Source organism: Abramis brama, assembly GCF_963993115.1.
Source record: "Abramis brama genome assembly, chromosome: 2".
NCBI classification, from domain to species: Eukaryota; Metazoa; Chordata; class Actinopteri; order Cypriniformes; family Leuciscidae; genus Abramis; species Abramis brama.
In genome coordinates this window covers 8,770,382-8,788,739 of record NC_139964.1, presented here as the reverse complement: position 1 = coordinate 8,788,739, position 18,358 = coordinate 8,770,382, and the positions used below count along the sequence as shown (strand labels likewise).

Sequence of the window (18,358 nt, the reverse complement as noted above, 5' to 3'; positions counted from 1 at the left end):
TAGAAATTATAAATTGATCATTAATAAAGTATGGAAATACAATTATTAAACACATTATAGATATGCTTATAAATCAAGAATAAAGCATATATAGCTGTATTTATAAACTGCTCATTTATGTCTATTAATGCTTTATAAATTATGAATTAACTGTTTACTAATGCTTAACTAATGATTACTAGCGTGCAGTTATTATAAACTGTTACCCAAAAATCTGTTAGCTGGGTTTCCTGTGGGGTTGAAAGGGTTAAAATGGTGAGATGTTCAAATCTGTTTTCTGTTGTGAAATTGGATGTTTTCCTCCAGTTGTACTGCTTCTGCAAAATTTTGTTCTTTATTGGAGCATTTGAATACTGGTTTTCAACTTACTGTCAAACAACACAACCCTTTATTGTCTTGTAAAGGGTACACAAAAGATCTTCAGTATATTCCTGAAATTATGTAAATAGTGTTCGACGAAAGAGTGTTAAAAGCCACAGTTTTTGTATGTGAGGGCTGTGTGTTATTCTAGACTGAATGCAAATGAATCTTCCTCGGAGGCCGTAGTGATCAGTTTACTGTTCAGAGTCCACACAGCAAAAACCCCAGTGTTAAATCAACACTGCTCAGAGCACATATGGTCCCACTCTACAGAGTGTTAAAATTAACACTGAAGCAGTGTTGAAGTTAATGAGATAATTAAGTTAACACTGAAGCAGTGTTGAAGTTAATGAGGTAATTAAGTGATTAATTAAGTGACGATTGGCCATTAGTGGTGACACCTGATGATAACAAGCAGACTCACTGAAGGAAAGAGAAACAAGAACAGAAAAAAGAGAAACACAAGAACTACTGACTTCGAGCCATTATTGCACTTATTATTTTACCAGTTTGACTTTATTTCTGTCATACATCTACACACGGTCTTATTTAGATTTAACAGAAGTTTAGATGGTAATGTTTTATGGAATGTTTCGTTTCATGTCACCATTATGGTGGTCAGTGTTTGCTTTAGTTGGGCTGCTCTTGACCCTTTACTTTTGAACATTAGTATTTCTCTGGCTGCTCCAACTCTGTGCTTATAGAGCATATGGGTTGTGGCAAAAAAAACTGTGACTTTGGCTGTGTTTCCTGAAAGCATCGCAAGCCTAATTTGATCGTACAGACCATTTGTTGCAGTTGGTCTGCAATCAAGTAAGGCTTAAGATGCTTTTGGAAATGCAGCCCTGGTTATGATTTGATGATGAAATTACTAGTGACCTGATTCAATGATGGCACCCATCATTATAAACTGATTATCCACATATTTTATTAATTTTTCACTACAGTAGTTACTTTCAGCAATATTTTAATGATCTGAAAGTTTTAAAATCACACACAGACATCAAGAATCTACATATGAATCTCAACAATGGTGACAATCAAACAAATGCTTAATGTTGCAGTGCATGATGGGAGCCACCAATCAGAACGCCTCAATGGCTCACATCATGCATTACAGCATGAATAAATTATGCAGCTGAAGTGTCCTGTAATTTTCATTGTTTTTTTCTGTTTGCTTTTATTTTGCTATTGTTTTGTTCTGACTTTAGTAGCTTGTTTTGTGATGTTCAGAGTTGATCTGTTCGTCACTAGTTTGTTTATTGTCACCATTGTTGAGATTCATATGCTGATTCTTGATGTCTGTGTGTTTTAACACAATAACTTCTTTGCACAAAGTATTTTCAAAATTTTTCATATTGCTGTTGGATCTCAAACTGTAGAATCTCAGAGCTACAATCACCAATACTAAAATGAGACATCAAGCATATAGTCAAAGATTTAGACTCTGAATGACATCAGTGAATCAGGTCACTACATGATGATAATGTTATTATCATCAAAACATATTGTGAGCAGGTCATGTTTTCTCTTGCAGTAACAAATGTGCTTTATAAACACAATGATGGAACAGTCAGAGAAAAACTAATATTAACATAATGAAAAGAGTCAAGAGCCCAACTAAAGAAAACACTGACCACCATAATGGTAACTTGAAAAGAAAACTTCCATAAAACATTACCGTCTAAACTTCTGTTGAATCTCAAGAACTTTTGTCGATGTATGACAGAAATAAAGTCAAACTGGTAATAATAAATGCAACAATGTGTAATGACTCGATGTCAGTTGTAGTTCTTGTGTTTCTCTTTTTTCTGTTATTGTTTTTTCTCTTTCCGTCAATGATTCTGCTTATTAACATCAGGTGTCACCACTAATGGCCAATCACTTAATTAATCACTTAATTATCTCATTAACTTCAACACTGCTTCAGTGTTAATTTTAACACTCTGTAGAGTGGGACCATATGTGCTCTGAGCAGTGTTGATTTAACATTGGGGTTTTTACTGTGCACCCCGCAAGATTACTGCTACACTGTTAACCCTTGCTGTAAAAAAAGGCCAAATTCTGACAATATCATACCATTTTCCATTAAAACAGTAATATACCGTAGAAAACAAAAATAGCCTACAGGAATATACTGTGAATTAACAGTGCTCAAAATCGACACTTAGAGGCTGTTTTCCCAATCACACCCTATACCCTCATTCACTATTCCCTACATTAGTTCACTAATATAGTCCACTAGACAGAGTGAATGAAAAGAAGTGAGTGAATTGAGAAACTGATGAACACCTGATAAGCAGAATCACTGAAGGACAGAGAAACAAGAAGAGAAAAAAGAGAAACACAAAAACTACAACTGACTTCCAGCGACACTGAGTGTGAAAACAGTTTACAAACCAGTTTAACATTATTTCTTTCATACATGTACAAAAGTTCTTGTTTAGAATTAACAGAGATTTAGTTAATAATAAAGTTTGTTGTCACCATGATGGAGATCAGTATTTGCTTTAGTTGGTCTCTTGTCCCTTGACTTCATATCATTAATTTCATTAATTAAAAGCTTTTTCGCTGGTCAGTCAGTTGCCCTGCGGGAAATCTCGGTTTGTTATTGCGTTTCCTCTACGCATGGTATTTTCCTCTTTTTAAATGTCTCTTGAGGAAGAGCTGTCGTGTCCCGTGTGCACTGAGCTCTTCACTGACCCTGTGTTATTGAGCTGTGGTCACAGTTTCTGTCGTCAGTGCATTAATGATCACTGGACCTCGAGCAGATCCAGAAACTGTCCCGTCTGTCGACAGCTTTCACCTCAGCAACCGGTGTCCAATCTGAGCCTGAGGAACACCTGTGAGTCTTACCTGAGAGAGAACAACTCGAGGAAGGAGAGGGATAGAGAACATGTTTGTCAGATACACGGAGAGAAAATTGAGCTGTTCTGTCAGACGGATGAACAGGTTTTATGTTCAGAGTGTAAGAAACATGAGTACAAATGGCACAAAATACAGCCGCTACAACAGGCTGTACGACAACGAAAGGTGAGAGAACGTTGAATGTGAAATTAAGCATTTCATTAGCATGCCATAGCGTTATTAAATTAACATTCTTTTTCTTTTTGGAATATCAATTTAGGCCTGTGTGTGTGAGAAAGAGAGAGAGAGAGAGTATGAGAGAGAGAGTAAGAGTGAGAGAGAGAGAGAGAGAGAGAGAGAGTATGAGAGAGAGAGAGTAAGAGTGAGAGAGACTGTGTGTGTGTGAGGGGGAAAGAGAGAGAGTAAGAGACAGACAGACAGACAGAAAGAGAGATTGTGTGTGTGTGTGTGTGTGTGAGAGAGAGAGAGAGAGATAGTGTGTGTGTGTGTGTGTGTGTGTAAGAGAGAGAGAGAGAGAGTATATACTGGTTCTAAAATTAACACAAATGCGAGTAAAACTCATCGTTAGATGTCTGGTAACACTTCTATTTATGAACATGCAATGTTTTGAGGGTCATATTTTAGAGTCATGTGTGTCACCATGATGGTGTTTGCTTTGTAGGCCTATTTATGAATGACACTGTTAAAAAGGTGTTAAGCCTGGTTCACACGGGACGATATTAAAATTGTCGGCCGATTTTCCAAACCTGAGAGACCCCACACACGGGGATAAAAAAATCACGGGTCTAACAGTTTTGGTCGTATAGTGTGTGGTGCGCAGCCACACGGCAAAATCAACACATCACACACGAACCGATTTGACTCCCGAGCATTCCCAGGTCAGACGGGAAATTTCGCAAAATACCTCGAGATCAAACTTGACTTCAGAGTAAACAATCATGGCGGATGAAGAGGATGCAGTGGCAATAGTTTGTAGTTTGTTATTAACCGAAAAAAAAACGTTATCAAAAGAAAAGGCGATAATCTCCGACGTCCACCGGACTTTCTGGTGCGCCATGCCGGCGGCTGTTTTAATTTTGTTGGTGCCGGTGCTTCCTCGCCGCCTCGTCACCTCGCTTTCTGATTGGCTACACGCCACAGTCCACAGGTTGCGTGCTCGTTTGTCCCCGGGGGACACCACACACGAGAAGAAATCGGGCCAAATAAATCCAACATGTTGGATATCCCCGATTTGAGATCGGAGCGGTCCCGACGTCCTTCCGAGCAGACGAGAGCAGCTTTAACACACCACACACGGCAGGAATATCTGATCAGATTATTTTACCATAATCGGAGCATCCTTAAGATTGTCAGAAGGGGGGAATCGGGGCTAAAATCGGCCTAATTATCCTGCCGTGTGAACCAGGCTTTAGTGTGAAAGCACTCCTATCTGAATGTAACTTGCTCTGGATTGGTTTACTGCAGGATTCAGAGGGATTTGACTCATTCACACCCTGTTGATGAGGCTCCATTGGGTGTCTATCACAGACCCTGTAGTAAATAAGCTTTTCTTTAAATGAATGCTGCATGCTAATTCTTTGTTTTTTCTTTAAAGGAGAAGCTGAAAGCAGCTCTTCGTCCAGCCGAGAAGAGCTTGTGGTCATTGCAAAATGGTGCAGCACAAGATACAAAGATCTCGGATTACAATCAGGTGACGAATTCCATTGACATGTTGTTGGTAAACTAGCCAGATTCCAGTAGAGGACTAAACTGGTTACAGTAGAAAAATAAAACTGGGGAGAGTTGTAATCCAAACTTTTTGTTAATGTAGTTTCATATTTCATATTAAATGCTCTGAACTGTACTTTTAAGACTTTGTAGATATTGTTTGTCAACAAATATAGAACAAATACATAAAATAAGTCTAAAATTATGTGTGTATTAGTGTTGTGTCAAATGGAGGTCTATATACTGTCCCATTCGGTGCGGAAGTCATTTCAGTTTGTTTACGTCTAGAACTGAAGCTTATGCAGATGTTATATAACAAATTAAACAAGATTAGCTGCCAGTTCAGATGATACACGGTCTATCATTAGACATTCATTTATATAATTGCAAATTAAGTTTAAATCTAGATGTGAAAATCCCTTTTTGCACACAGACAAGTACAACTTCTAATGTAGTTTCAGGAGGGTGGTGGTCAAGTTATCAAACGAGAACATTCAACTATTACATTAAAAATGAACACTTAAACCCCCCAGTCTCAAGTTCAGCAGACAGAGAGAAGAATCAGGGAGGAGTTTAAGAAAATCCACCGGTAGCAGCTCTAAATGAAGAAGAGAAACAGATGAGAGGAAAGATGGAGAAGAGAAGGAAGGGCAGAATACATTCACTCTCAAACAGACTCCGAGAGATGGAGGAGGGAATGAAGGATGATGACATCACTTTCCTTCAGGTGGGGGAGGGAATACACTTCACATACTCACACTTTTTGTTATTTTATTACACTAATCTAGCTGTGCATTTTCACAGAATTATAACAGCCTTATGAACAGGTATTTATTGGTTTCTAAGTAAAAAAATATAATACACTGTTAACCCTTGCTGTAAAATTCTGACAATATTATACCATTTGCCATTAAAACAGTAATATACCGTAGAAAATAAAACTAGCCTACAGGAATATACTGTGAATTAACAGTGCTCAAAGTCAACACTCAGAGGCTGTTTTCCAAATCACACCCTATACCCTCATTCACTATTCCCTACATTAGTTCACTAATATAGTCCACTTGAATGAAAAGAAGTGAGTGAACTGAGAAACTGATGAACACCTGATAAGCAGAATCACTGAAGGACAGAGAATCAAGAACAGAAAAAAGAGAAACACAAGAACTACAACTGACTTCCAGCCACACTGAGTGTGAAACCAGTTTACGATTATTTCTTTCATACATGTACAAAAGTTCTTGTTGAGAATTAACAGAGATTTAGTTATTAATAAAATTTGTTGTCACCATGATGGAGATCAGTATTTGCTTTAGTTGGTCTCTTGTCCCTGGACTTCTTACCTTTCATCTCTCTCTGGCTGCTGTAACAGTGAGTTTATAAAACACATTTGTTATGGCAAGAAAAAGTCAAGAGGAAGTTGATCAGGTGTTTTTATTTTTTTGTGATGATGTCACAATCATCCTGGACATGCCTGATTTTCAGATTTTTCCTGTATATAGTCATTGAAATTATAGTTATCTCATGTTTAGCATATATCTGTGAATCTACTAAATGAAATCAATATTTCTGTAATCAGGTCTTCTGAAGAATATTGTAATCATATAGTGCATTCAATTTTATTTTACTCCTGCTTAACTCAGACCCACACAGACATCAACAATCAGCATATGAATCTCAACAATGGTGAAAAGTTTCATGTCGCAATGCATGCTGGGTTCCAGGATAATATAAAACTCCCAGCATGCACTGCTGCATGAATAATAATAATAATAAAAAAGAAATATTGCCACCATTGTTGAGATTCATGTGCTAAATTGTGATATCTCTGTGATTCTAAAACACAGTGTAGCTCTGTTTCTCTGGTTATGCATCATGTGTTAAAAAAAAAAGAGTCATTGTATCTTATTGCTGCGTTTTCACAGTGGTGGTAATGTAACACTTTTGTTTGAGGATTAAACTCTGAATAAGTGAGAATGAATTCCTTAGTGAATGAACAGGCAATATGATGATTTTGTCATCATAATCATTATAACTACAGTCATTCATAAACTGTGTGTGCGCAAGTGTGACTTGCAACAACACAGCTCAAGCAGCAAAAGAAAAACTAATGTTTTAGCATCAGCATCCCAACTAAAGCAAGCACTGATCTCTATAATGGTAACTTCAAACCAAACATTTTCAATTAAACATCTTAATAACAACTTCTGTAGATGTATAAAATAAAGTCATACTGGTTAATAATAAGTGTAATAATGTGTAATGGCTGGAAGTCAGTCGTAGTTATTGTGTTTCTCTATTTTCTGTTCTTGTGTTTCTCTTTTCTTCAGTGATTCTGCTTACAATCACTTACATATTCCCTTAATTATCTCACTGCATCGTTACTTTTTACTCGTAGTGTGGATTTCCCTGAGGGGTTGAAAGGGTTAACTGTGTAAGATAAAAAAGACACACCCACAAAATGTATTTTAACAGTAATAAACTGTAAGTTATAAAACAGGTTTATACTGGCAACACTGTTGCCAGTAGTTTACTGTAAAATTTATTTTTTGGGTCACCGTTGTGCAGAAGAGTAGAGCCTGTGCTTCAGTCCAGGAGAAGATCTACAGACATTGATGATATGCTGCATGTTGCTTTATTTAACAGGCGGTGACTGTGTAGTTGCTGAGCCAGTGGAAATCTTTTTATGTACAATAGTTTTTTAGTGGTCTCAAATAAAAGAAGTTCACAGTAATACTTTACTCACATTATTAATGCATTATACATTTTAGTTAATACATTTAAATGACAGTTGATCAATTTAAGGCAGTCGGTTTCTGCAAGTGTAATTAGTTAACTATAATTTAGTGCATTTTTACAGAAACAAACTAGATTACAGTAAAGAACTGTACAATTAACAGTATTTTACTGGCAACAGTGTTGCCAGTATTTTACTGTAAAAAAAACCGGTAAGGTCTAACAGTGTAGTTTAGTTGAGTCCAGTCAGTACTCTGAGAGCTGTGTGTGTGTGTGTGTGTGTGTGTGTGTGTGTGTGTGTGTGTGTGTGTGTGTGTGTGTGTGTGTGTGTGTAGAGCTAAATACACGCTTCCAGATGCAGAACTGAGTTCAGAGTTTCGTATTGATATTCCCAAACATCTGGGCAACTTGAAGTACCAAGTGTGGGAGAAGATGAAGGACGTCTGCCCTTACTGTGAGTGCTAGACTTCTAGAAAATAACTAATAGATATCACCATACTTTCTCAAATGATTAATCACTGTACATTAGACAGATGTAACATTTCAGACTTGTAATACAATTTTTTTTTGTAAATGAGACAGTTTGCATAAATTTCCAGAATAGAAAACTGAACATTGGATGAAGCTGATTCAAAATTCACGTTTGTTTCCTTGACATACTAAAGGTTTTTACAGAGGGGATTTGTAGGTAGGGGTGGGCGATATGGAAAAAATATCATATAACAATTTTTTTCAGGAAAATCACGATTTTATCACGATTCTTTTTCACGTTGGTTTTGCTATTTTGTGACTAAGCATTACAGCCACACTAATGTCCAAATGAAATAAACAGTGCTTAATGTTTTCAGCTACAGTAGGTGTAGGCCTATTTAACTGTAGCATTTAAGAAAGTGTTTAAATGAACAAATATGAAAATAAAACACAACATAGACTTAAGCTATTTAAGCTCTCAGTCAAGAGCAGTGAGTGATTTCCTCTTTGTGTTTTGTTGTTTAATTAGCATTAAAGGGATAGTTCTCCCAAAATTTACTTTGTCATAATTTACTCTCTCAAGTTATTTTAAACTCGAATAAGTTTCTTTCTTCTGTTGAAAAAAGTTATTTAGAAGAATATGGGTAACCAAACAGTTGATGTACCCCAGTGACTTCCATAGTATATATTTTTGGGTGAACTATCTCTTTAAGGACAAGTGGCAGCATGTTTACTATTAGGCTACGGTCTCTTTAAGAGCTGCACGCGACGCGTCTAATATACACGCATTTGACAAGCAGATTTTCTCTCAAAGTTTGCTTTCACTTTAGACATAACCGACTTTATGTAAACCTTGTGTGTATTTGACAGTATTAGCACAATAAGACTCGAAAGATAACTTAGTCCAGTATTCAGGCGCTGGTAGACAGGCTTTTAGTGCATGTGAGCTTCACGTGTACGCGCTGAGAAACGCACACGTTAGAACAGCACATCAGCACGCTAATTAAATGTTTAACCGACAAGGCATTAAAGCACAAACAAATTATGAACTTTTGTGAACTGCAGTGTCCTATAACATTTGATGTGAATAAACATCGCGTTGTACAGTATGTTGGGACAGAGGCGCCAGAACAGCAACTGGTAGAATCTACGATACTACGATATTTCTTCAAAAGCACATCGTGGAGACATTTTAATCGTCCACGATCAAAAATCGTGATATCGCACACTCCTATTTGTATGCCTAATTGTATGAATAAGATTTTGCAAAAAAGTGTTAGTGTGAAAGCACCCCTACTATCTGAATGTAACTGGACTGGTGTCCGGATTGGTTGACTGCAGGTCATGCCTCAGATTCAGAGGGATTTGACACATTCATACCCTGTTGATGACCCATGCTGTCTATTATAGGGCTGGGCGATATATCGCACGATATTGTTATGCGCATCTCATCAGTAAAGCCGGTTCCTTGATTAGTAGTAAATCACCATCACCTGCTTTCAGATGGAGCGGCATTTACTACAAAGAGCCGTAGTTAACTGACAAGCTGAGCCATATCGCATTAATATCGCGGACGTATCGCCAGCGATATTTAATGCGATATGGCTCAGCTTGTCAGTTAACTACGGCTCTTTGTATACAGCAAAAACTCCTGTGTTAACACGCCTGGGAGTGTATATGAGTCCACACTCAAGAGTGTTGAAGTTAATGAGATAATTAAGTGATTAATTTAGTAATGATTGAACATTATTGAAGACACCTGATGTTAACAAGCAGAATCACTGAAGGAGAAAATCACAAATTGTAAGCCACCGTTATGGTGATGATTGTTTGCTTTAGTTGGGCTCTTGAGCCTTAGGTGTTTACTTTAGATTTTGTTTGGCTGCTGTATCTGAGTTATAACTGCCAGTTGAACAAAGAAAAATAAGTGATCTGATGGTGTTGGTTATATTATGACATTCATCATTTGAACTTGATCACTAAACTCATAAAGATCCTTCTTTCTGACGTAGATTTATGTTGTTGGTTACAGCATAACTGTGAATCTGAATAAATGCCCAGAATTTTTTATATAATATAAAGGATTTCTTAAAAGTTGTTTAAAAAAAAAAACCTTTCTTTCAGGCACACACAGACGTCAAGATTCAGTCAATGCATCTCAACAATGGTGACGAGCAAAATATTCAATTAGGAAAAGTAAATTACATAGACAATTCAGATCATAATTTATTCATACCGCAATGCATGATGGGAGCCATTAATGAGTTGTGATTGGTGGCAGCCACTGCAACATGCTTTATTATTGTCACCATTGTTGAGATTCACAGGCTGATTATTGATGTCTGTGTTTTAAATGAATTTAGTTGAAAGTCTTTTGATCAGAAGAATGTTTATTAAATATTCTGAATTATAAGTAAAGTACTGATAATCATAGGCTGAAAAATCACAAACCTGCTGCTAACAAGTTAAACCAGATTATCTCAATAAGTTTCATTTTTCAGATCACAGCATGATTATGTCAAAACATAACCAACACTGTCAGATCACATTTTACTTTGTTCATTTAACTGTTATAAATCAATAACAGCAGACAAACAACAGTAAAAATTGAAATAAACATACAAGGGTCAAGAGCCCAACTAAAGCAAACACCCATCACCATAATGGTAACTTACAATTTGTGATTTTCTCCTTCAGTGATTCTCCTTGTTAACATCAGGTGTGTTCAATAATGCTCAATCATCACTAAATTAATCACTTAATTATCTCATTAACTTTAACACTCTTGAGTGTTAATTTAACGCTCATATTTTAACACTTTACACTCTTGAGTGTGGACTCATATACACTCCCAGGAGTGTTAATTTAACACCGCTCCATCTGAAAGCAGGTGATGGTGATTTACTACTAATCAAGGAACCGGCTTTACTGACAAAATGCGCATAACAATATTGCGCGATATATCGCCCAGCCCTAGTCTATTATCACAGACAGAACCTGTAGTAAATTACCTGTATGACAGCATGCTGCAGAAGTGCATTTTGAGAAAACAGATTTTAAAGATAAGGAGAAAACTAAAATGAGTCTCCATAATGAGAGAGAAGATGAGGACACTGCCTCTGAAATTAGTTCTCCATCTCCTGGATCAAGCTGTGTGTCTGTGAAGAGTGATCATTCCAAGACTAGAGATCCTCCTAAATTCAGTGATGCAACAGTGACTTCTGACCCAAGGTGAGACACTGGCCATTTTAGGACTGGCAGATGCTTTTATTAAAAGTGTTTTACAGTGTATTCCAGAAGCCTGCAGTGGGTGAGTGCTGATACTGAACCTTCACAGAGATGCACAATATCACTTTCCTGAAATTCCACTGTCACTGTCTTCCCAAATTTCCCAAACAGATGAGTCGCTTGCAGTTTTCAAGATGTGTATGAAGACTTCTGTTGACTAAATCCTGTTAAACCACTAACTCTCTCTCTTTCTAGTAATGAATGTGTAATTTGCTTTAAATGGCTTTGTATAAAAACAAACATCTGTTAAATTAGATTAACTTCAGTTAATCTATTCTAGACCAGAACGTTTTAAAAGGTTTTTAAATGGTTTGAAGTAGTTTGGAGTTTAAAGTCATTTAAAGTTTGAATGTTTTGAAGGCAATAGTCATGTTGCTAGCATGATTTAACACACATTGCTAGCATGTTGCTAGCATTATTTAGCATATAGCTAATATGATTAGCATGTTGCTGATGTGATTTAAATGGGTGGTATGATGCCCTTTTCACAATATGTAAATTAAGTCTTTGATGTCCCCAGAGTGTGTATTTGAACTTTTAGCTCGAAAAACCCCACAGATATTTTTATATAGCATGTTAAAAGTGTCACTTTTTGAGGGTGAGCAAAAACACACCATTTTGTTTCTGTTCCTTTAAATGCAAATAAGCTGCTGCTCCCAGCGCAGAGGGCGGATCTTCAAGAGGTTGTGGCCTTTTACCCGTAGATATCATATAATAAAGGCTAGATGTCTCGTCCGCACTGCTGGCCAATGGAGGTTGACGTCCGCACACGGTGGCCATCTTGCCACAGGGAGCTTGCTCACTCGTAACATTGTGTGCATGTACTTTTAAATAACCATAACTTGCCCAATTTTCTACCGATTTTCAAACGGTTTGGTTTGTTATAAACGTCAGAGATGTAGTTATGACACTGCATACATATGAATAATTAAGAAAATCTGCAGTTTCAACATGTTCCAGCATTCAGAATTATAGCCACGTTAATAACGTTTGTAAGAAACCAAACCGTTTGCAAATCCGTCAAGATTTCAGCGAGATAAGAGGATTTGTGTTCGTGCTGATCACTCACCTTACTTCAGATACCACAGAGCTCGCCAGAAAGCTTCCCTGTGACAAGATGGTGATGCCATTCGAGACTCTGCCTTAAGAAATCTAGCATTATATGGATATCTATGCTTTTACCTCACACAGACATGCACTGAAAATTTAAAGGGGGGGTGAAACACTCATTTTCAGTCAATCTCATGGTAATCTTGAGTACCTATAGAGTAGTATTGCATCCTTCAAATCTTCAAATAGTCTTTGAAAGATAGGCTGTACCGAGTCTTTCCGGAAAAAAACGAGCGGCTGGAGGCGTGCCGTGCAGGCTGTGCTAAAGCTGTGCTTACGCGCCGAGCTAACAACACACAGACATTTGAAGCAGTTTTACTCACCGCCTGCGGTTCCAACGCACGACCGCAAACCTTTATCATTGTGACTGCTCGATCCTTAACCCTTTGGGGTCTAGGGTGTTTTTGGGGCCCTTGGGATGTTCTGACATGCCCTGACATTTGTGCTTTTTTCAGTTATTTATAAACATGATAATGGCAAAGGTGTAAATTCACTCTATATAGCACAAACAGGGCTACCATAATATGTAAGCCACATGTATGTAGATGTTTGTATTTTTAAGAGAATAATGTTTATGCGTGGTTATTGAAAAAAATTAAAATGAAAGTTGCTGAAATAAGACCACAAAACTCATACTAAATATGTGTCCACAAGACTTTTGTCTAATGGATGTTGTCGCTTCGAGTTCTGGCTTCAAAATTATGTGAAAATAGTCTTGCTTTATGGTTCACATAACACAATACATTGATTTAAATTGGGTAAGACAGGTTTTGCTTGGAAAGCCAATATGCGAGGGGGGCGTGAACGAGGAGTGGTTTACACCTGAGAATACAATGTCCCACCCACTCTGCATAATGAGCCATTCATTCAGGTGTGACACTGACTGAGCCACAATGCAAGGACAAAAGATATATTTAGAAGAAGACTTATATTGACCATTTAAGATTTTGCTTACATCTATCTTGTAAATATCTTTTGCTATTTTATTATAAAAGGTTACAGTTACAACAATAATTACAATTTCAACAATATTTCAAGTGTACTCTTTCTTTGTAAAAAATGATTATAGGCCTACATTTTATTATGTATTCATTAGTTTGAATATAGCCAACATTGGAACATCTAACATCTTAGTTGATGACTTTATTTTTGACAAAAATAGTATTATATATATATATATAGAACATATGAGCAGAAATTGCTAAACAAAAGCTTATTTGATGTGGCAGTATATTCTAGAGTAAAAACTGTTCCCAAATCTACTCAACAAAATGTTGTCTTTCATATTTCGCCTGACTGTAACGTTGTTTTTATGAAATATAAGGGCATATAAATGTTAATTTGCAGTTTAATACGTTGCTTATACAAATAGCCTACATTTTATTTCAACATATTTCAGTCGATTTTTACTCATCTCAGTATAGCAATACAGTTTGCTAAAACATCATCATTCATTCACACACGCGATTTAAATTTAAACCGTCTTTTTGCGAGCTGTGGTAAACAGCGCGCATCTCTGCCGTTCATTCATTCACAAACAGAAACCCGATTCACTTGAGAAGGAAAAAAAACGTACTACAGTATTCCTCAGCTCAGTCGGATCCTTGCTCCTCGAAATACCCGCACTTCTGAGGTACATTTTCCATTATTATTATTCCTCACAGCGCTGCGAGACGGTGTAAACAAGTAATGATCTGAATAAACTTGTGTTTTCTCGAGCTGATATGGGGGCGTTCACAGGTTTGCGTGGATTGCCTCAGTCATTTGCGTTTGAATAGCGCGCGCTCTCCGGGGCGTGGTCACATTACATTTGAATGAGCTCTAATGAGCTCGACTGGAATCGCTCTCTTTTAATACAGATTTCACAAGATGAGAATATTTGTTTTTTATATAAATTACTTCATTTAAAAGAAGAGAATTCAAGCTTCATGCCTGTGCGTCTGTATGCCTGTTTGACTGAGTATTCGCTGAGTTACATTTCATTTTCGGACGCGTTTCAGAATGGACTTAACTGACAGAGAGAAGGCAGAACTCGCATCACGTTTATTTTTCTTTATTTGGCAAAAAGCACAACACTTTGTTTTTATTGTGAGTATACACAAAAATAATACACATTTAACAGAATCGATTGATGTATGAAACTTGTTTGTAATATCAAAGTCAACAGAGCAAAATGAATTTCTTTTGAACTGATAAGAAAAAAAGCGAGCTGGTATCGCCAGCGATACTGCCGACCCCAGGGGGTTTAGCATTAGACGATCTGCAAATCCGTCGATCTGGGCTTTGTTTATAAAACAATCATTGTCGAAATGCAGGGAACAAACAGTCTTGCACAACTCCGTTGATGCTCTGGAAAAACAAACTCCATCCACTGGTCCCTTAACGCTAGGTTCTTTGGGAATCTGTGCAGGGTTGTCTTGCCCTGGCAACCAAAAACACACTTCTTTGGTGACACTGACTTCCCTAAAGCCGAGCACAGTGCTTTGACGGGCGAACTGCTTTGGCTCTCTTCTCTCTCTGGTCTACGGATGCGCGCGCGCCCGCGCCTTTCCGAGAGAAGTGCCCTTAGGACCCATATAAGGAAATTCCGCCCCATCTGACGTCACACAGGCCCATACTCGAAAAAAACTTTCCGAAACTTGTGACAAACCGGAAGGAGAATTTTTGGCACAGAAATACTCCTTCAAACGTACAATTTAATTTTTGAAACTTTGTCCATGTTTAGCATTGGAATCCAACTCTTTAACAGTGTAAAAAACTCAGTATGCATGAAATAGCATTTCACCCCCCCTTTAAAGTAGTTTAAGAAACTCAATGAAATAACACGAGGGACATATGCACTACACAAAGGTGCAACTTGAAAAGGGACACCAAAGTCATATCCAGTAACTGATATATTAATGATATTTCTGATGCTCATTGTAATCACTGGAATTTCTGCTCTTTTATTTTTTCAGCAGGGGGAAGATACATGAGCTGATCAGATCTGGGCCGTCCTCTACATCCCACTATCAGACTCCCATCTGTCAGAAAAAAACTGAAGCAGTCCAGCAGAAACACACACTGGAGACTGGAGACTTGCAGAGAGTCAAATACCAGAACAAAACCAGCATGAAGAACAAGTATGAGAGATTATTTGAGGGACCCAAACACCAAGAGAATGAAACCCTCCTGAACAGGATCTACACACAGCTCTACATCATAGAGGGAGAGAGAGAAGGAGTGAATGAAGAACATGAGGTTTTACAGATGGAGAAAACAGCCAGAACACAACACTCACAAGACACTCCAATCTACTGCAATGACATCTTTAAAGCCTCACCTGAACCAGGATGTGAGGAGAAAGACCAAATCAAGACTGTTCTTACTAAAGGCATCGCTGGAATCGGGAAAACCGTCTCTGTGCAGAAGTTCATTCTGGACTGGGCCGAGGGAAAAGACAATCAGGATGTAGATTTCATGTTTGTGCTTCCATTTCGAGAGCTGAACTTGATCCGAGAACATCAGTACAGTCTTCATAGACTTATTGTAGACTTTCATCCTGAACTTCAAGATCTGGACCCAAAGATTTATGAGGAGTGTAAAGTTGTGTTCATCTTTGATGGTCTGGATGAAAGCAGAATCACACTGATGTTCTCAGACACTCAGAAAGTTTCTGATGTGACTGAGACTTCATCAGTGGGTGAGTTGATGTCAAACCTTATTAAAGGAGAGCTGCTTCCCTCTGCTCTCATCTGGATCACCTCCAGACCAGCAGCAGCCAATCATATCCCTTCCAAATACATCCACCGTCTGACAGAAATTCAGGGATTCAATGAGCCTCAGAAGGAGGAATATTTCAGGAAGAGAATCGGTGACGAGCATCAAGCCAGCAGAATCATCTCACACATCAGAAGAGCAAGAAGCCTCCACATCATGTGCCACATACCCGTCTTCTGCTGGATCTCATCCACTGTGCTTCAAAAGCTCATGAAAGAAGATCTGAGTGCAGAAATCCCTCAAACTCTGACTGAAATGTACATCCACTTCCTGCTGATTCAGATCAACATGAGGAATCAGAAGTATGCAGAGAAAGATCCAGAGAAACTCCTGCAGTCCAACAGAGAAGTGATTGTGAAACTTGCTGAAGTGGCTTTCAAACAGCTGATGAAGGGCAATGTTATGTTCTATGAGAAGGACCTGATTGAGAGCGGTATAGACGTCACTGACGCCTCAGTGCATTATGGGATTTGCACTGAGATCTTTAAGGAGGAATCTGTGATTCATCAGAGGAAAGTCTACAGCTTCATTCATCTGAGCGTTCAGGAGTTTCTTGCTGCTTTTTATGCATTTTACTACCATGTGAACATTACCATGGAGAGACTGAAGAATTTTGCCTCAGTACAAAATTTGCTTAAAGGAGCAGTAGATAAAGCCCTTGAGAGTGAGAATTGACAGCTGGATCTGTTCCTGCGGTTCCTGCTGGGTGTTTCACTGGAGTCCAATCAGAGACTCTTACAGGATCTACTGACACACACAGAGAACAGCTCAGAGAGCATCAGGAGAACCACACAGTCCATTAAAGGGAAAATCAAATATGGACATGGACTCTCTGCTGAAAGATCTATCAATCTGTTCCTCTGTCTGCTGGAAGTCAAAGATCAGACTCTGTCCAGAGAGATTCAGGAGTTTGTGAAATCAGACAAACACTCAGAGAATAAACTCTCTCCTGTTCACTGCTCAACAATCGCCTACATGCTTCAGATTTCAGATGAGGTGCTGGATGAGCTGGACCTCAAGAAATACAACACATCAGATGAGGGTAGAAGAAGACTGATACCAGCTGTGATCAACTGCACTAAAGCCATGTGAGTGTTTAATCCATAAATTACAAAGAGTTATCTCTAAATAGGATTTTAGTTTATTTTGTTGTGTCAAGTAAATATAATATATAATTTACCTAATTTATAATTTACTCAGTTTCAGATTTCATTTTAATCTGAAAAATGAATGTTTATGTTGAAATGCTAGTTGTAGAAACAGGTTAAGAATGAATTTCTTGTTGTTGTTGTTGTTGTTGTTGTTGTTGTTTCAGTCTTGCTGGCTGTAATCTCACTGCTCAGCAATGTGAAACTGTATTACCGGCTCTACAATCCTCAAACTGTGTCCTGAAAGAGCTGGATCTGAGTAACAATGACCTACAGGATACAGGAGTGGAGCTGCTGTAAGCTGAGAGATACTGAGGTGTGTAACATTTGATATTATATATTGTGGATGCCCAGTACGTTTTATTCAAGCTAGGAATATTTTCTGTTAATTGTGATTTAAGCATAAAAATGGGTAAATTATCACACTGATCGAGGATGGTCTGAACTTTCTGGGTGGCAATTTAAACCGTTTGCATAGAATTGTACATTTGTTAAATTAATTGATAATTCCAGCACCTATTATGTCTTTCATCAGATCCTCTCCATTGTTATACTTGGATATCTCTTTCTTTAAAAAGATAGATTTAGAAGTACATTAACATATGAAAATAGCATATGAAAAATTGCAATGCCTAATCTCTTATTTAATCTATCTCTCTGTAGGTTGTCTGACTGTTAATGCGTGTTTTTATCTGACTGTGTATGTATGTCTGTAGATGATCAGACTGTGAGTGTGTCTGTAGGTTGTCAGGCTGTATGGTGACAGAGGAAGGCTGTAGTTATGTGTCTTCAGCTCTGAGTTCAAACCCCTTACACCTGAGAGAGCTGGACCTGAGCTACAATCACCCAGGACAGTCAGGAATCCAGCTGCTCAACGACAAACTGAAGGATCCAAACTGCTCATTGAAGAA

General features: G+C 37.9%; 1 protein-coding gene across 1 annotated transcript; it reads left to right on the top strand.

Moving 5' to 3' along the window:
* Positions 1-2,965: 2,965 nt before the first annotated feature.
* LOC311069362 (E3 ubiquitin-protein ligase TRIM17-like) lies at positions 2,966-5,528 on the top strand (the record flags this gene model as incomplete). Its single annotated transcript, XM_084092459.1, has 3 exons — positions 2,966-3,393; positions 4,823-4,918; positions 5,469-5,528. Exons 1-3 carry the CDS (start codon positions 3,010-3,012, stop codon positions 5,526-5,528), a joined length of 540 nt encoding a protein of 179 aa, XP_083948585.1. The 5' UTR covers positions 2,966-3,009.
* Positions 5,529-18,358: the final 12,830 nt, after the last annotated feature.